Consider the following 19,854-nt stretch of genomic DNA (forward strand, 5'->3'; position numbering starts at 1 on the left):
TCACGACTGCCAAAACGAAGGCGTGTGACAATCAACGGCCACCCCTCCATCTTAAATGCAAATATTATCCGTCCAAGGTCACCAACCAACGCATGGTAACCTTTGGCCCAACGCCAAAACTGCGCCAAGGCATGCCGACCATGCCACATATGCCAATGGCATGCCGTTCCGCATGTGCCAATGGCATGTCGTGCCAGCTACCTTGCCGCGCCTAAATCATACCATGCCGGGCTCCCCCCCACGGCTGCCAAAACGAAGGCTTGCAACAATCAACGACGACCCTTCCATCTTAGATGTAAATCTTAGCCGTCCAAGGTCACCAACCAAGGCATGGTAACCTTTGGCCCAACGCCAAAACCCTAGTTTTGGTCACGCCTAAACCGCGCCAAGGCATGCCGACCATGCCACATGTGCTAATGGCATGACGTGCCAACCACCTTGCCGCGCCTAAACTATACCATGCAGGCCTTCCCCTCACGGCTGCCAAAACGAAGGCGTGCGAAAATCAACAACCACCCTTCCATCTTAGATACAAATCTTAGACGTCCATGGTCACCAACCAACCCATGGTAACCTTTGGCCCAACGCCAAAACCCTAGTTTTGTCCACGCCTAAACTGCGCCAAGGCATGCTGACCATGCCACATTTGCCAATGACATGCCGTGCCAGCCACCTTGCTGCGCCTAAACCATACCATGTCGGCCTTCCCTTCACGGATTCCAAACCTAAGGATTGCAACAATCGACGGTCACATTTCGATCTAAGACGCAGATCTTAGCCGTCCAAGGTTACCAGCTAACGCAGGGAAACCTTTTGGCTCGACTCCAAGCCCTAGTTTTGGTCGCGCCCAAACAATGCCAAAACCCTAGCTTTTGGCCACGCCTAAACTAGGCCATATTAAAGCCATGCCGGCCATGCTTTCATGCCACTGGCTACCAAACGAAGGGTTGCAATAATCAACGGCTAACCTTCCTCTCAAGATGCAAAATCTCGACCATTGAAGGTCACCACCGAGACAGAAACTCTCCCAAGCTCAACTTGCCAAACAACAACAACATGCTACATGTTTTCTACGAAAACACTCTAGGCATAAACACATGTCACAAACTGGGGGATGCTCATTAGGTATTAGTTTGGCGTTTTACAGCGTGCGGCGTACACTACGCCCGTTACAAGACAGTGTCATAAGGATGAGGCGGTTAGTTAATACAGGGAGTAATGGTAAAACGCTTTCTTTTATGGACATCAATTCCAAGCGTTACCGGTTACCACCTCCTCCCGTTTACTCATCCGTTTTCCATTTCTTACGAGACCAGAGTACGTTTCACTTCGACTTTTATAAATAGGTCTTACCTATTTCCACCGAACAACAAGTTCTGGTCAGGAGCATACAACACTCAGAAAACGTTTGCTAGCATTCTCATCTGTTAGCTTCCCACTTTCTGATGCAAGTCACAAAACAACTACTCTTCCAGGATCAACTATTATGGTCTCAACACTCTCTTCGCTTCCCTCCCCAAAACCAACCCTTGTCCTCCTTTTTGTGACTGAAGCAAGGCTGGAACGACCATTTCTTGGTTTAAGCCGGATTTGTACAGATTGATCTCTTGAATCTAAAGTACTCCCTTGCAGTACATTGTTTAGGGTTTAGACTCGTTTCTTACCCACACACCTGAAATTACCGAAATCAGCAGAAACCGTTTTCACCCTCAAACACATACGAACTGAATTCTATTCGTTCGAACCCTCCTTTGTTAACTAATCACATATGAGAGCGTGGTAGTCATTGGGTCACTGGATTGCTTGTAATTCCTTCCCTGCAAGTAAAGGGTAGAGATTCATACCTCCATTTATACAATGGTCTGTCTTGTAACTCATTTTGTTTCTCTATCTTTCATTTTTCGGATCGATTGATTTCACCCCTTTCCGTCGTCTTCCCTTCCATTTTCCCTATCTCTCGTTTTGTGAATCGATTGATTTCTCCCCTTTCTGTCGACTTCCCTTCCATTTTCCCTATCTTTCTTTTAGCTTCGACAAAGTTATTGAGTATCACGGCTCTTTAGCTGAATGTTTGGCTCCGAAGTAGTTGAACCCCGAGTCTTCCTTCGTTATTTCTAACCAAATGCTGGACAAGTAAGCCATAAATTCGTCTTCGTTGAACACATCCTTTTGGTTGTATCTCTCATGGGTTAGTTGACGAGATAAGGATTTATTTCTGCTGGAGGTGGATGACGAAGTAGGCTTTGCTGGTGTTGGTTTTCCCGACATCGTTGGCCTCCCACGAAGTGTCCCACAAAAGTCCCACAAAAGTAGCTTTTAAGTCCCAAGAAATAGCTTTAGTTCCACGAAGTAGCTTTCATTCCACGAAATAGCTTTAGTTCCACGAAGTAATTTTTAAGTCCCACGAAGTAGCTTTAAGTTCCACGAAGGGAATGTTTACGGGATGTGCATATAAGCAAAAACCCTGCCCGAAGTGAGACTCGAAATCGTGTTCTGCACCTCGCAATACAAGCCCTTAGCCGTCTGTGCCAACTTCTATTCGTCAAAGAAACGAACGACACCCAACTCTTATTTGCCTTCGCCCTTGGCAGTTGAAGGAAAATATGCGAAAAATGATGCACAAATGGAAATTGAACCTGATACCTGCTGCTAGTATACACCACTTTCACCAATTGTTCTGCCTCTACTTTGCGAAATGAAATATAACACTATAGTATTTGTATTGTTTTTCAATCTTCCTGGTAATGATTTCTCTAAGGTTTGACGAAGTATCACAAGGAATTCAGTCATTCTTTGTAGATCTGTTTTTTCTCAAGGATAAATCCTTTCGATCCCTGTTTTTAGCGGCAAAATGTAACTACGGAAAATCCATATCTACACCCAAATGAGATAGTTCATGTTCTTGATTCATTTCAACTTCAAAACCATAAAACAATTTCTAGATCTAAATATTTTCACACAAAAACGATGATGATAGTGCTAGAATATAAAGAACACACACAAATTTTACATGGTTGGATCCATAATGGATCTACATCCATGATTTTCACTATAATACTTTGGGGTTTACATGAGACTCCATTAATTAATGAGTTTTTGGAGCTGTAGATCTAGTTTTGGGAAGAAGGAGATAAGGAGAAAAAAATATCTGATCCCTCTCTCTCTCTTAGATATTTTCTTAAGTACTAGAGAGTGCAAATGAATTTACAAAAATGTCCTTTATTTACAAATTAAGGAAACTGAGCTAAGATACTATATTGATTATCCTAGGTATGTCATACAAAAATGTCCTTTATTTACAAATCAAAGAAACTAAGCTAAGATACTATATTGATTATCCTAGGGATATCATACTACTTCGGTCTTCATTTGGCGCCACATGTCGAGTATGGTTTTTGGTATCTACATCAATGTAGTCAATTTCGGCCATCTCGGCCGGAATTCCGCCGGAAATTCCGTTTCCGGACCAACGTAACACGAAATGCAACTTTCCGCCGAAACGGAAAATGCCCGGGATATAACCGAAATTCCGGCCGAGATTGGACATAATAAACCGGAATTCCGGGAGAGAAAATACACAGAAAGAAAATAAAGTTGTTCGAAAAATTGGTTCGAGTTAATACTTAACATCACTTTCTCTGACCGTCAGAGAAAGAAAAAAAACCAGAAAGAGATCGAGAGAAGAAAAAAGAGAGGGAGTTAGATCGCGAGAGCAAGATTTCCAGCGAGAGAAGTAGATATAGATCGATATAGAGACTAGAGAGTTTGGTGACTTGGTCGGGTGCTAGAGACAAAGAGTTTCAGGAAGATTAGGTTTTCAATCAGAGAAGATTAGGTTTTCAATCAGAAAACAAGTAAGTAATCCAAACCCTTTCTTTATTTTTGTTAAAATAGACTGTTGCATGATGTTTTTATTGATTATAATCGAAGTTGAGATGATTGATGTTCTTAAATTTAGGGTTTATGTAATTAGGATTTATCTGAAATTGTGAATTGTTGTTCAGAATTAGGATGTTGTTATCTGGATTCCATCATGTAAGTCAGAGACAAGATGTTGTTATATCTGATTGTGTTTAGAAAAATCAATTTAGTCCAAGATGCTTAATATATGATAGTATGATACCAATTTTTGTTTCTGATTGTGTTTAGAAAAATCATTGTACTTGTTATATTTCCAATATTTTCATTCAAACTTCAAATAAATAGATAGAGATACTGAATTTGACATTATCAGTAGTTGGAAGAGGAATCCACCAAGATACAGATTAATCATTATCAGTAGTTGGTAGATGATTGTGAGTCTTGTGACGCCAATGCGGAAGGAGTTGGGCAAGGTGGTGGGACCTTAGCAGCTGGAACCGAAAAAGAGCGTATCATCTCTGGGAAAGATGCAGTAAGTTCTCTTCAAATATTTTGATGTATAATTTTAAGGTCACTGAGTTTAACTTTCACCTGACTATCCAATTGATTGTCAGGGAAAACAGTGTTAACTTGCAGACATAAATCCCAACCATTAGGCTCCAGAGCGAGAGAAGGGTCACTAATGGAAGCCATAAGCTGGAGATGTTATGTTATGTGACTGTTCTAATTATTAGTTAGTAGAATCAGTCTTACTAGTTAATGTAAGCATTTTGACTAGTAATTCAGTTCTTAGTAGTTTATCGTAGAAGGGTCACTAATGGAAGCCATAAGCTTGAGATGTTATGGTATGCATGGTTTTCATCTTACTGCAGCATGGTGCTTATCATCTTCAGATGTTTATGAAATTCTTTACTATTACTCAACTAGCAGAGACACTTTTCAATGGTGACTCTGCTAGTTTAATCTGTTAATAATTTCAATTATGAGTCTGCTGGTTTAATCTGTTGAAGATCATTTACCTTGCATTAATTTTCCTTAAACTCTTGTTAATTTCTCGTTTTTGTAGGCACTTCCAGACCAAAAAAATGTTGATCCTCCCAGTTTCAAGCTTTTGATTGTTGGTGATGAGGCATCTAACTGGAGCATTTGTGAAGACGTAAGTGACCAGTTTTATCTAATCTAGTAGTAGTAACTAAGTTTTGGTTGATTGTATTTTCTATTGACAAGATGTACGTGTCAGCGTGTGTGATCCGATATTATTCTCTTAATTTATGTAATCATGTTTTAAGCTCTTATGTTTTAAGCTCTTATGTTTTATTACCCACTAGCAAGGAATCCAATATCAAACAATTTTTTCTGTTCGCTACTAACCAAGATCTTAAAAACCATAAGACATTAAAATTACTAGTCACTAAACATCATGTTTTAGACTTCTGTGTAGCGCTAAACACCAGATTTTATCCTGCTATGATACGCCATGCCATTATCTGTGCTCTGTCCCCCAAACGTTAACCATGCAGTTTGTGTAGTTGGGAGGCTATAATTAAATAATAGTTGCGCCATTTCTTAAGACTGTGCTGTTTATCCTATCTGTTGTAGCTGTCTTCCATCTTTTTTTTGTTCGTTTTTTGTTGGGTTGATCGTATTTCATTATATCATAATATAGGTAGAAATTATATATATAAAAGTTGGAACCGAGATTACACCGAGATTTGGAAACGGAATTTTCCCGAGACAACGTTGTACCAGTGTCTCGTTCGGGACCGAGACAAACCGGAATCCGAGATCAACTACATTGATCTACATTAGGTCCATTACTAGTTACTACTGAGCGTGGATACTGTATTAGAGACTTTAAGCAGATTTATTAATATAAAAGTTCCATTTGATATCAATTAATTATATCACTAAATTCAAATTCATGGTTGAGATTTTAAGCAGATTTTGATAATTATATCACTGACAGATTCAAAAGTCAAATGTTATCCCTGGAGTCATTGAAATTACCACCTTATCACATATGACAACAAATTCCAATAAAAACAAGATTCTTGTATTTACCAATCAGAAAAAATAAAGAAAAATTCTTGTATTCAGTTGAATATTGCATCACTTCTCCCGCCCTATATATATAAGTTTCTCCCTACCGGTTGTTTTCTTAATTCGTATCAGCTTAATTCCTGCAATTTATTTTTCACCTCAATATTATTCCAATTCATCTGATCTGTGTCCCTGAGATGAAGTTCGGGAAAAGTTTAGGAAATCAGATTGAAGAAACATTACCAGAATGGGGAGATAAGTTTTTATCATATAAAGAGTTGAATACTATGCCGGCACCGAGCTTTTTCAGCTGCAAAAATGGTGGATTCAATGCAAAAAAAAAATCAAATTTTCAACCTCTTAACAGCAATTTTCTCTTCACAATCATTCTTCATTTTCACAAAAAAAATTCCCTCTCAAATATATTTTTCCCTCCTTCTAGTCTCACCTCACTCACCCAAACACAAATAAAAATATACATTAATCCATCCCCAAATACTTAAGATTTTTACTAATTTTAATTAACCATTAAACCTAATTAGTGAGGAGTAGATTAGGAATTATAAAACTAATTAGATAAGGGGTGACCCTGATTTGATATTTGGATCCAATTTTTGTCTTTTTTCTCTATCCCCCAATTAGTTTTGATATTCCCAATTGCGCGTTCTTTAAAATAATAGGATCTGGATGGTCCCAAACCTATTATTTTATAGATGTTTTAATGTATATGCAAAAATCATGTATAATCATCCCAGTAGAATTCTGGTTTCCAGCTGAGTAAATGGACAACATACCATATGTGTTTCGAATCTTCTAGTCAATTGAAAACCAACGTTGAATAAAATCAAATTATGTCTTATTACACAAAATACAAGCTACAACCACAAACAAAATTCCTTGATAAATATCTGGAAAGTAAAGGAAAAGGTCTAGTAAATTGGATATCAGTGAAGTAAGTAACTAGACCATATGACCGCTTCCACGGCGTGTGCCGACCGGAAACTCGAACGAACTCGGTCCCAGCTTACTAAATGGTGGAGTCTTTTCAAAACTATGCAGGTGGCCGAGGTTTAGTTATTCTACTTCTTCTTTTTCAGTTCTCATTAATGGTTCACCATTTGGTTTTTTCAGAAGGAGTAGAGGTGTCCTGCAAGGTTGTCGTATCTCACCTTTACTATTCAACATTTTTATGGAGGGTTTTTCCAGATATCTTGACAAAGAAGCTTAACTAAATCTTTTCTCTGTCTTTTCTGTTTCACCCACAAGTATTATAGTTAATCATCTACACCATGCAGATGATACTATCTTTTTTCATGATGCTAAAAAAGAGGAACCACATAGCTTATTCTCTGCACTACAGTGCTTTGAATACATATCGGGTTTGAAGGTGAATTCCTCTAAAACAAGATTAGTATCTATATATAGCAGATGTTCCTACTCTCGACATTTAGGCTGAGGAATTGGGTTGTGCAACAGATAAGCTTCCTTTCAAGTATTTGGGGATGCCTCTCGGCCCTAAATAATATTCAAAATCTATATAGGATCCACACTTTTTATAATTTCAAATAATCATGGGTTTCAAGGATACTAAAAGATATTTTCGGCCAGCCAATAAGAATAATATTTGTTTGGGTCTTAGCCTAATTTTTCCCTTAATAATTTCTTAGTTTCCTAAAGCCCATTATTTTCTTTCTTTTTTCTTTTCTTTCCATTTTTCGGGACACATTGGAATGGGTTTTCTTATGAGATTCCCAGGCTCTTAGAGCTTCTCCAATGGTGATTGTGGATCTTTCATATGTGGCATCACTTTTAAGACATCATCTAGGTATAAAATTCTAAATATTTGGAGAAAATAAATTTTGTCTCCAACCCATAAAATATTGTATCATCCTTCTACTTATTTGTAGGCATATAATTGGTTAAAATTATTCCTTTCTTGTTTTTAATGAGTTTTATTAACAAAAATGTGATTAGGATGGGAAGACATCCTCTAAGTGAATGTCTAAAACTAGAGGTTGACTTAGAGGATGTCTAACTTCTTTTTTGCCAACATCATCTTCACATTAATGGGCTGGAGATGATTTTTTGTAAAAATTGTTGTGTATCCTATGTGGATGAAGACTTTTTTCTTCAGACACATTCCATTGGAGAAGCTCTTAGAGTGGAGACTCGATTTCTTTACTCAAGTACGAGACTTAAGCTCCTGGCGGACTGGGCTTAGCCCTTGTTGGATCATTCATGTACATCCACAATGATCCGAACCGAATCTACTTGCGTGTTTCCTGTTGCATCATCCAACGACTAACTGTATTTGACGCTCAAAGTTGTATATATTTGTGTGTGAACCAGAAGGAAAATAATTTTTGCTTCAACAATAACGTGAATTCATAACGACATCAGTTGGCCTATATTGTCACTAGTGAGACAGTTGGCTCCCACTGTGTTTATGACAACTTCAGGATGATATTCTATATATCAAGCTTGGTCTAAGTTGGAACACTAATACATGCTAGTTCAGTAGTAAATCTATCAATTACTACAACACAGCTAATGATCATCGATGATTGACATCGTCTATTCATTTCCAAAAAATTTGTTGTACATGAAGCAGAAGACTTCGAGAAAAAGATTGCATTTCATTGATTTTTGAGCTGATGAAACCATTTTGTTACAAGATGGTGTTTTGGGAGGGTTATTTGAGTGACGAAGCGATGGGGATAATTGCCCCGGTAGTCGTGTATTGGTTATATGCTGGATTTTATCACCTATTACCTCCATTAGATCATTATCGTTTGCATACAAGAAAAGAGAAAGACGCAAAAAACGTAGTTCCACTTCCTACTGTGATTAAAGGCGTTCTATTACAACAGTCTATTCAAGCTACCGTGGCATATTCATTGTTCTTGGTTAGTATTTAAAATACATTAATTTCGCAATTCTATTTGCTATATCGATTGCAATTTTCCAGTCAACGGGGTTTGATGTGCGTTAATAATGCAAATTTTTTAAATTTGAGGAATGCCTTCGTGTTGATAGTAATACCTCTGGCACTTCTTTTGTACAGAGAAATAGCTGTATGTTGTTGAGCTCATCTGAAGTTGTGGTGCAGCCCTCTCTTCCGGTACAATTTTTGCAGTTTATTGTGGCCATGTTGGTCACGGATGCATGGCAGTACTTTGTGCACCGTTACATGCACCAAAACAAGTTTCTCTATCGACATATTCACTCGCAACATCACAAGGTGGTCGTGCCTTATGCATTTGGGGCCTTTTATAGCCACCCATTAGAGGGTCTTTTCCTCGATACATTTCGCGGTGTTGTCTCGTTCTTGATTTCAGGCATGACATCACGGACGTCTGTGTTCTTCTTTTCTTTTACTATGATGAAAGCTATCGACGATCATTCCGGGCTTTGGCTGCCTGGTTATAACCTCTTCCAACTTGTGTTCCCCAACAACTCTGCTTACCATGATATCCATCATTATGGACTAAGAGGAGTGAAGTATAATTATTCACAACCATTTTTCATATTTTGGGATAAATTGCTCGGGACACACATGCCTTACACTCTTGTGAAGCGACCTGAGGGAGGATTCGAAGTAAGGCCAGGTAAATTATAGCGATTGCAGTTAATGGCAGATGTAAAAAAGAACTTAAAAAAAGATCCTAATCTGTGACAAACAAGGAACTAAAGATAAAGTTCAGGGGAGCTTTAAAGATATGCACAAATAGACTTTGGTAATCAGTTGAAATATATCCTCACTTATTCGTATCTGGTTCCGTGCGCACTTGAATGCAACCAGTTGACAATTGAATTAGTGAACGTTTTTTAGGTGACTAAAGTGTATATATTTGTATCAGAACATTTGCATGTATCTACTAAATATATAGTCATTTCTCATTTATTCGTCATCAAGTCGATGAGACAAATCGGAGCAGAACACAATGATCTGATCAATTTATTTATACACAATAACTTATAATCAATCCATTATAAAATTTTCACCTTTCACTTGAAAAGTTAAACCTTGTGATTCATGAATTCATAACATAGATCAAGTCATATCTCAGAAAGGTTTAACCGGAGGTACCTTTAATTGGCGAATAACTAATCATTCACCTCATGTTCATTTGTTTTATTACATGACGTATCCAACCAAAAGAGACACAAAAACAAAGTAAATTGTTGGGGCTTTTCAATAAAACCGGCCCTTTGGCCTTTATAATAATAAAATTATGCACCCTCTGCTGTCACTACCACCTCATGTAGTTTTGTCCATTTCAACAACAAACAGTATACGGATATAACTTGTGAAATTAATAATTATTCAATGCTGATGTTTGCGAACAACTTTGGAAGGGAATCAATCAAAGATGACATAATTTGAGGTTGAGTACTGAACTGCTAACAATTAAGACCATTGTTGATGTGAACTTTTACAAAACAAGATGCAAGAAGCAATCTCAATAAAGTCAAGTTTCTTAGGATATATATGCATATATGTGTTTGTATTGTGCTGATAACACCATCAAACACAAAATGAGTTCATTTTTACTAGCTAACTCAGATACCCTATTGATTCTTCTCCTATTCTTTAGTTCTCTTTTAGTCATTCACAATGTTATTAGCAAAGGAAAAAAACAATTCACGATAGATCTCACTCACTTTCATGATGAGACTATATATTGATAGAAAAAATGAAAAATGACGTCCATTGTTTGTGCTGCAACTTATCTTTTAGAGTAGTACTCTGATAAGCCAAAGAGGTAGCTGCAGATTTTGTATTTCCGACCCTTTTGATTCACCATGTATATATATATAAGTAATATATGTAATTGTAAGCAATTCATTTTGATCGAAAAAAAGCCTTGTAATCCAAAGACTGGAGCTGTTTATTCAATATTAATCTGTATTCACTTGGGTTTTTATTGCAACAATTTGGTTCTGTTCTTTTAAGTGAAAACTACTATCAAACCCATTTTCTGGGATTTCTCCACTGTGAAACCCACCCGCGTAAAACTTGACTCTCGCCCCCATTTTCTGAATACAAATTCTTCCCAAACCCATAGTTTTCTAAAATTACGTTTTATTTTTTTATTTTTTTTATCAAGGAAACCAGGTAGAGGTACAGGAAACAGAATTTTCTTCAAAATAAGAAACATTTGTAGATTGATTTTCGATCTTCTCACGCACCAAAAATACACGGAGATCCCAATTTCCCTCATCACCATCGTTCACATCAGAGAATCTAAGAAAGAAAAATAATGGTTGGAGTCGGAATTGAAGACCGAAGAAAAATGGTTAGCTAGCGGAATTGCAGGTCTTCAAAAAACATGCATCGAACTCTGGAAATAATTGAATTAATTCCATTTAAAAACCAGATGAATCTCTCGATTTCTTCTCTCAGGAAAAATCATGGTATTACTTGATTGTGTTCTTCATGGTATGTGATTTCTTACAAGGTAGAAGTTTTGGTTTTTCATTAGTGAAATCCCAAATTTATGATTTGGGTTTATCTTACTTTCAGTTTAATATTCCAGATAAGTTTCTCTTTTGTATGAAGTCCTAGTTTTGGACAGAAGATTACTGTTAAATCTTTTTGTTTGATATTATGGGGTTTCAGCTTGTATGGTCAACACGACATATGGCATTAGTAAATAATACTGATTAGGAATAGATGTATGGTTATCATCAGCATTAGTACTACCATCAGCATTGCTAGTAGAGCTCATGGCACCATCTACATACTTGCTGTTGCTGGCAGTGCTGCCGTTCTCGGGGGTGTTGACTACTGATCCAGCCATTGCAAAAGAAAAAAAGAAAATTTAAAGAGACAGTGATATGACTTATGAGAGTCATGCTTACTAGAGTTAAAATAAAAGCCTTGATATCGGAAGTAGGCCAGTTTAGTGCAATCACGTTTTTCTGATGTCTTATTTGTTAATTTGAATTTCAAGTAAAGGTCTATGATTTTTATTTTGGTTCTCAGTAGTCATTTTTTCCTTAAAAAAATACTGGAATGGTATGAAATTTAAGACAAAGGGTTTTGTTTCTCTTTTAAGATTTTTCTAAATTTTATTTTAAAATGATCTTTGATTGTGTAGACCAGGAGAGTGATCTTGTAGCTAATTTTGTGTCATTTGATATCCAGTTAATTTTCCATCATTTGACACTCTTGCAAACCTTTGTTAACTGCGCAGCTAGGAGAGGTTCATGAGGTGACTGGGGACCAGGACCGGGTAGCTGTTATTATGGATAATGGTGGCATGACAGTAAAAAGGAGGAAAGATGGACGAAATGAGTGTTGAAGAAGCTGCGAAGTTCTCGATTCGTTGGCTAGATGGTACGTCATGACCAGCAACAGATGAGCAAAGTAAATTTCTTATATTTTTATTTTAATTCACAGCGTGAACTTTAACCGGATTCCACTTCAGTGTGATCATGTTAATAGGTATGGATTCGAAATCTACTGGCTTCTGCGTCAAAGCGTGTACTTTCGTAGGAGTTTCTTTGGTTCATAATGGTTGAATAATTTGTTATGTAGTTACGAAAACGGTTGCATAACTTGTTATGCATCTACAAAATTTGTTGTATAACTTGTTATGCAGTCACGAAAATGGTTGCATAACACGTTATGCAGCAACGTTTTTGTTAATATTGAAACCAACAAAAAAAAATTTGCATAACTTGTCATGCACCTACAATAATAGTTGCATAACTTGTTATGCAGTCCAGAGAATGGTTGCATAACACGTTATGCAGCTACCTTTTTGTTAGTATTGAAACCAACAAAAAAAAAGTTGCATTACTTGTCATGCACCTACAATAATATCTGCATAACACGTTATGCAGTCTAGAAAATGGATGCATAAAACATTATGCAACCATATTTTTGTAAGCACTAAATTTAAAACATTGATGCATAATCTTTTATGCATCCAAGGAAATGTATGCATGACATGTTATGCATAAATTAATAGATGCATGAACCAAAATATGGTTGCATAACGTTTTATGCATCTTTTGTTGTGTCTGCATAATGTATTATGCATCGTTTTTGGTGGCTGCATAATGGTTACGTACCAAATTTTTGAAAATTTTGCTTAAAAGAACAATCGCCTCCGATTTTTTCGCAAAAAAGCTTAAATTTGATATTGTTGTTTGTACTCGTTGTGTAGCTCTCTTAAAAAGATTTCCAACGATATAAATTTTGTAAAATTCCAAGGCGCGGTTTTTTAGATATGTTATATCCAAGTTGCATTCTCAATTATACCCTAATGCATAACCTATTTGATACGTACTGTCTTCTCTTGGACTCTCAATGATGTATTAGATGACCACTTCTATGGAGAGAAGGTCAGGCGTTTTAACTAATCTATTTGCATTCGGTGAGTTGATCTATATGCTATTTGTACTAGCCTGGTGTAACTCTACGTTTAACAGCTGTTATTTGGCTGATCAAAAATGTTTGTTTATTACTTATTAGGTACATAGAATTCCTGAAACCTTCTCCTCGGTGGAGCAGTACTTGGAATTATTTCGTTGTCCTCTTCCAGCGATGTTTTCAAGCATAAATGATATTACATTAGCCAAGTTAAATAGTTTGTAAAAGCAACATTTTTGTAAGCGAATTTTTTGATATATAGTAATAAACATTCCAGGTTTAATGGAATTACAGGTGATAGACTGAGTTTGGCTGTGACAGTGTCTGAGTTGAGTTGCAATGGGAGTTGGTGTTGCTATTGTGAGCCGTTGCCTGGAAGAAGATTTGGTTGTTATGCAGATGCAGTCTAGAATACGGTTGCATAACACGTTTTGCAGCTACTTTTTTCTTAGTATTGAAAGCAACAAAAAATAAGGCTGCATAACTTGTCATGCACCTACAATAATATCTACATAACATGTTATGCATCCGAAAATATGACTGCATAATGCATTATGCATCGAGAAAATTGTTGCACAATCTTTTATGCATCGAGAAAATAGATGCATAACCTGATATGCATCCGTAAATATGCATGCATACTGCATTATGCATCAAATTTTTTTTTGTACGCACTAAAATCAACCAAAACAATGGTTACATAACTTTTTATAGATGCATAACTTTGTTATACAAATGCATAATTTTTTATGCAGTGGAAAAAATGGTTGCATAATTCGTTATGCGTCTGCAGGATGTGTTGTGCATCTTTTTTGGTTACTGCATAATGGTTATGTATCAAGTTTTCGAAAATTTTGCCTAAAATGATGATCACCTCCGATTTTTTCGTGAAAAACAAAAATTTGATATTCTTGTTTGTACTCGTTGCGAAGCTCTTTTAAAAAGATTTCCAACGATATAAAATTTGTAAAATTCGAAGGCACGGATTTTTAGATATGTTATATCCAAGTTACGTTGCCAATTATACCCATGATGCATAACCTGTCATGCGGATGCATAATCCATCATGCATACATTTTTAATAATTTCATATAATTATGGGTGTCACGAAAATAATTATGGGTCTCACGGTACCCAAAATTAATTGTGGGCCTGACAATGAGAATATTATTTTTTTTGGGTCTTCCCCTAAGTTTCCCTTTGGCAGATCATGTGCAACAAGGTAATTTGGGCGAAAGTTTGGGTCACATGGTAGATTTTTGTTCACGTTGCAGATAGTGGATTATATCGCAAGTTAATGGATCAAACTGCAAATTTTAATTCATATAGTCAATTTTGAGTAGCAGCGGGGACTTTACGACTTGCGGATGATTTTGGATGATGGGGCGAATTTGACAAAGATGGATCATCCCATGGCAAGGGCAGGCAGTTGCCTAACTTGTCGGGCTGGCTCCTAAGCCAAACTTTCTGTCGAGCTGGCTCCTAAGTGTAACTTTTTTATGTATGGGCTCTAAAGCCCATTTTTACCATCTTGCTTAATATTCAAAGAATCATATTCTAAGGAATTTCCTTTTTTTTGTGATACCCTAGATTAGTGGTCCTTAGACTAATTCCAAACTCCTTAAATTGGAGTGCATTCTGGCAATTACGAGGGTGGAACCCCTACCTATGCAGTGGGAGGGAACATGAGAACCATCACACCACTTAATGGTTTTATCCTGTTTTAAAGCATACTCAAATGTTTCGAGGCATGCCTAATGATGCCAAAATAGGGTCACTAATATCCTTCATTCATCCTTTTTTGATAATGGAAATTATGTACTTACATAATTAGTGTTAATGATTATGATTAGATCTTATTGTTAATGATTAACTAGCAATATGAATGATTGATTGATTAAAATTAATTTATTAGTAGAGAAATCAGATTTTTGTGAGTGAGATCGGTTTTTGAGAGGAAGAAGAAGAAGAAGAAGTGGAAAAAAATCTCGGTTTTGAGATTTTAATGATTAGAATTGATCAAAATGTGCAATTTAAATCATATTCACAGGTATACTTGTAGGATATGTTTAATCTCCCTTTTTTATGTTGAATTCTTAAAATAGTTTAATTTTAATTTACAAACTTTTTCGGATGTTTAGTGCTGGGTTCAGCTATAGAATTACTAACTGAATCTTGTTGGGAAGAACCGTTCGACTGATATCTCTAAAGGCGAACCTAAGTGTGTGAAAAAAATTATTTGCCGTTCGGCGTATTCGAACGACAATTGTTGTTGGTCGAACTTATACTTTGTAGTTTGGTTTTTTATAAGTTGTGACTTACAGTTACTATGATACAACCGAACCTGGTATTGTAAAAATACAAGTGTAGATTCGGATATACAATTGCATTTCTGATATGAGTCGAACCTTACAAAATAAAGGTTCATCTTGCAGTATAGATGTCGTATCAGTCGAAGCCTTGGTGAACATTTTTATAGGTTCGTCTAGTAATCTATCTTTTCGAACTAGCCGAACATGTATTTGATCCGAAATAAACAAGGTTCTATCGAAAATAATATATCACATATATAGTCAGCCGAACCTAAAAATTTTCTTCATTACAAACAGTATTCGGCTGAAAACGTGATATTTCAATATTCGCCAAAGTGTTCTTCTGAAACATAAAACAACAAAGACCAATTATCTTGGTTCTATCATGCGGATCGAAATCTCTTGTGCAACGCTCCACACGACTCATTTTATACTTGTGGTAATCAATCATAAAAGAATCATGAATCAACAATTAATCGTCGACGAAAAATAAAAATAAAAACAGTTTGATAGTGACTAGATTAGGTTAGGAATAAAAATGATTATTGATTTTGATTAGTTTAAATTTATGTTTTAAATTTAGGTAAAGGGAATTTAAATAATTGAAAGTAACTTAGTAGTCTACCCACTATTAGGATACTCCTTATAAACCCATCCTCTATAGGAAAATGATTTTGTATGCCTCAAAACAGGTTTCTAATCAAAAGTTTTGCTGCCTCCTCGTAAAAATTTTGTTGCCTCCTCAGTCCTCATTAGGGGTGAGCATTTGGCCCGTAATCCGCGGATTTAACCGGGACCAACCGTTCTTTTGCGAATGGATGCCCGGACCGTTCGTTAATGGATTGGATGCGGAAGGAATCTTTGAAATCCAACGGATAACGGATCGGGCCCGGATGCAACCATGAAAATCCGTTGGACATCCATATCTATTAAATTAAGGCTATTTATATAATTCTAGAAAATACTATGAATCATTTAGGAATTTTTAAAATGTTTGCTTGGGGTGTTGGACATGGCATTTTTATATTTATATACATATATAGGATACGTAGGTTTTATAAGGAGTCATTTAGGTTAGCTTTATTTTCTTTGCTATAAATTTTAACTAAAACAATTCCATTGGATTATCCGCATCCAATCCGTCCATCCGTGCATCCATTGGATGCAAATTCATTGGATATGGATTAGATGCGGATGCCAAATTTGCAATCCATAGTGTAATGGATTGGTTGCGGATGAGACGAAAACCGGCCCATGCTCACCCCTAGTCCTCATAACTAGATTCCTAGGCCTTTGCCCCTGAATTCAGACCATGAGATAGATTTGGTCAAAAAGCCCATCTTGGATTAAGTGACAAAACTTGGGTTGTAGCTGAAGGTTTTCGATTGTGGTGCAACTATTGAACTGCAGAGCAAATTTTAGGTGAGAAGGCAGTGCAGTTTTTGGATCACAATGATCTAGAGTTATGACCTATATTTTACGTCATGTAGTACATTTTGATTCCTACTGTAGAGTAACGATCCAGTCTTTAAGGTTTTAAATCACCATGCACGTTAGAGTAACAGGAGTGGTAAACTGGTACTACAGATTTTACATCCCAGTGCAAAGTTATCGGGTCACGTTAGAGGAGTAGATTTTCGCCTACGTACATAACCCATTTTGTTTGGGTCACGTCACCGTCACGCGAACACTTGGCAAAATGGAACAGTGTATGATCTAGAAAGTCGGTACTCTTTCTAATACAATGATGTTTCTTTTCTGCAAGGACTAATATTGCGTCGACAGAACAAGATTTTAGTATGAGTATGAATCACTACGAACTTTAGTGAACGCCTGCAGGGACAGTACAAGCTCTTAACTACAGTGCTTATCAGTACTGAAATGCAAAATTCAAAAAAGAGTTGGTAGACTACAACTATTTAGAATTATACACCGACAGAAGACTCAGAAGATATTGCTAGTTTACCTCACGATAAGTCGAATCTTTCCCTTTTTTCTTGCTTGTTGTTGGTTGCCCAAGATAGATCCATTGAGCACACCAATAAGAAACATAAAATACACTCATATTTTATAACAAACACTTGGAATCCAAAGGCTAGGAAAGTGTGAAGCCTTGGAATCCAAACGCTTTGCAGCAGAATCAAATCACTTGCCACTGCTTATCTTACTGTTGAAATTTGATATCTTGTGGATTGTGGTTATAAGATGGAGAGGCAAGTCACTTGACGCTTTTGGAAGATCGGCTATAAAAGTTGCACACCTGCACTTCATTCTTTATTCCAAGTGCGGAGGCGTGGCAACAAGTTTGGAAGATGGAACTTGAACACCATAGGACTTGCTTATATATGTTATCCAGGTTAAGGGTCAAAAAAAATATATATGTTATCTAGGTTTCAAAATCACACACCCACACACGAAAAACTAAACAAAAACTAGAATGCATATAATAATATTCATTCAAACCGAACAATGATTTCTAACCCCATCAAAATAAGTCTAATTGGAGGAATACTTTGTTTGTTCTTGAAGAAATTTCCAGGATCAACTTCACTTTTAACTTGTACTAATCTTTCAAAGTTATCCTTGAAGTATTTTCTACCCCATTCTCTAGCTTTCAAGTAACTAATAGACTGACCATTCTCATACGCCCCCAAGTCAAGATCTCTTGTGTTAAGATATGTAGTTCTTGGAGACTTAGATACATATGGAGTCATATATTCATATAAATTTCTCATCCAATCCAAATTCTTTTCTGATTCACCGTCTTCAAACCAGCTTACGACATAAAAAATATTGTAAATATTACCCCGTCTATGTGGGAATGGAATTTCAGATTCCGAGATTTCATTCATTTTTCCACCATAAGGTGTCCATATCAATGTAGGCATAATATCATCGTGTTCTAGCAACCTTCTCCATAGCTCTAACAATCCATTTTTTGATATTGGGACTTTGACATGATCAGATTTTGACTTGGAGAAGTTCTCTGTTGACGGATCATCCCTGGCTAATAAGAATTCTAACGGTTTTCCATGTTCATGAGAGAAGTATAGATGAGATTCAGCCCAAGTCATTTCAGAGCAATGTTTATCTGTTAAACCCAACTCAGGGAAGCTCTCTTGCGATAGTTGGAGAAGTTTTGGGACACCGCCATTCCCGAGAAACAAGATTGAGAATTCAGCTTGCACTGTTCTTTCGTCCCCAAGATTAATCTTATTGTTACTGACCAAAGATATCTTCAGTCCAATAAAGACATTTTTATCGAGCCTGTCAGCAATGAATTGCCATTTATGAACGATGTCTGTTGCACCTTGTTCTAGTGTTTTCTGGACCATAGCAACAGTTACAGTAGCTGGTACGCGAACCAACTTAACTTTCCATGAGAGAAGGACCCCGAAACTAGCTGCTCCACCTCCTCTAATTGCCCAAAATAAGCCTTCACTCATAGTTTTCTTGTTAAGAATTTTCCCATTAACATCCACGATGTAGGCATCAATGACTCGATCAGCTGCAAGGCCATATTTTCGCACCAAGGCACCTAATCCACCTCCACTAATATGCCCACCAACGCCTACTGTGGGAGAAAACCCAGCTGGAAATCCATGGGTCTTACTTTTCTTGGCGATATTATAATAAACTTCACCAAGGGTAGCTCCAGCTTGAATCCATGCAGTACTACCATTAACATCGACAGCCACATTTCGAAAATGAGTCAAGTCAACGATGGCGAATGATAGAGCATCGGATACATAAGACATCCCTTCTGCATCATGGCCACCGTTTCGAACTTTAAGGTCTAAACCATATTTCTTGCAGCAAATAACAGATGCTTGAACATGGGATTCATGGGTTGGTGTGACTATAAACTTCGGTTTTGTAGTGGATAAGAATCTGAAGTTTCTTCCAGAAGATCGAAGGATGTTTTTGTAAGATACATTGTTTTGGGTATAGATTGGAATTGTTGGTGTCTTGGCAACATGATTGACATTTAGACATTGAAGAAAATCTTCACCACCTGAAGTGTATGACGGTTCTGGTGCAGTTGCTTCCCTTGGGATAGCACTAACAACAACAACAGCACGAGCAAGGTAATGAAGATCCTCATATCATTGATGCTATGCAATAGTACTTTATGCATGGTACTGCAACAACATATGATGAACTTACAAAAACATATGCCTAGTACACTGAAACATTGGAAATTGTTCTAGATATGATGTCTCTACTTTAACGAGAGAGTTAGGTACTAATATTTGT

At 36.8% G+C, this 19,854-nt stretch overlaps 2 protein-coding genes across 2 annotated transcripts; one reads left to right on the forward strand and one right to left on the reverse strand.

Moving 5' to 3' along the window:
• Positions 1 to 8,576: 8,576 nt before the first annotated feature.
• Positions 8,577 to 9,520, forward strand: LOC113326140 (sphinganine C4-monooxygenase 1-like). The gene is made up of 2 exons (XM_026573923.1): positions 8,577 to 8,807; positions 8,966 to 9,520. Exons 1-2 carry the CDS (start codon positions 8,577 to 8,579, stop codon positions 9,518 to 9,520), a joined length of 786 nt encoding a protein of 261 aa, XP_026429708.1.
• An 8,530-nt stretch (positions 9,521 to 18,050) lies between these two features.
• On the reverse strand, positions 18,051 to 19,793 carry LOC113326477 (berberine bridge enzyme-like 22). The gene is made up of 2 exons (XM_026574200.1): positions 19,765 to 19,793; positions 18,051 to 19,659 (listed from the first exon to the last, which is right to left on the reverse strand). The coding sequence occupies exons 1-2, from the start codon at positions 19,791 to 19,793 to the stop codon at positions 18,051 to 18,053; spliced, it is 1,638 nt and encodes a 545-aa protein (XP_026429985.1).
• Positions 19,794 to 19,854: the final 61 nt, after the last annotated feature.

Source organism: Papaver somniferum, unplaced genomic scaffold (assembly GCF_003573695.1).
Source record: "Papaver somniferum cultivar HN1 unplaced genomic scaffold, ASM357369v1 unplaced-scaffold_10, whole genome shotgun sequence".
In the NCBI taxonomy this organism is placed as follows: domain Eukaryota; kingdom Viridiplantae; phylum Streptophyta; class Magnoliopsida; order Ranunculales; family Papaveraceae; genus Papaver; species Papaver somniferum.

What these genes read in the sequence shown, in the direction of transcription:
- LOC113326140 (XM_026573923.1), top strand. Translation starts at nt 8,577, where the DNA reads ATGGTGTTTTGGGAGGGTTATTTGAGTGACGAAGCGATGGGGATAATT. An exon ending in TGGCATATTCATTGTTCTTG is followed by an intron (nt 8,808 to 8,965) that starts GTTAGTATTTAA and finishes TCTTTTGTACAG; the next exon opens with AGAAATAGCTGTATGTTGTT.
- LOC113326477 (XM_026574200.1), bottom strand. Translation starts at nt 19,793, where the DNA reads ATGTTTCAGTGTACTAGGCATATGTTTTT. An exon ending in TGTACTAGGCATATGTTTTT is followed by an intron (nt 19,660 to 19,764) that starts GTAAGTTCATCA and finishes TGTTGTTGTTAG; the next exon opens with TGCTATCCCAAGGGAAGCAA.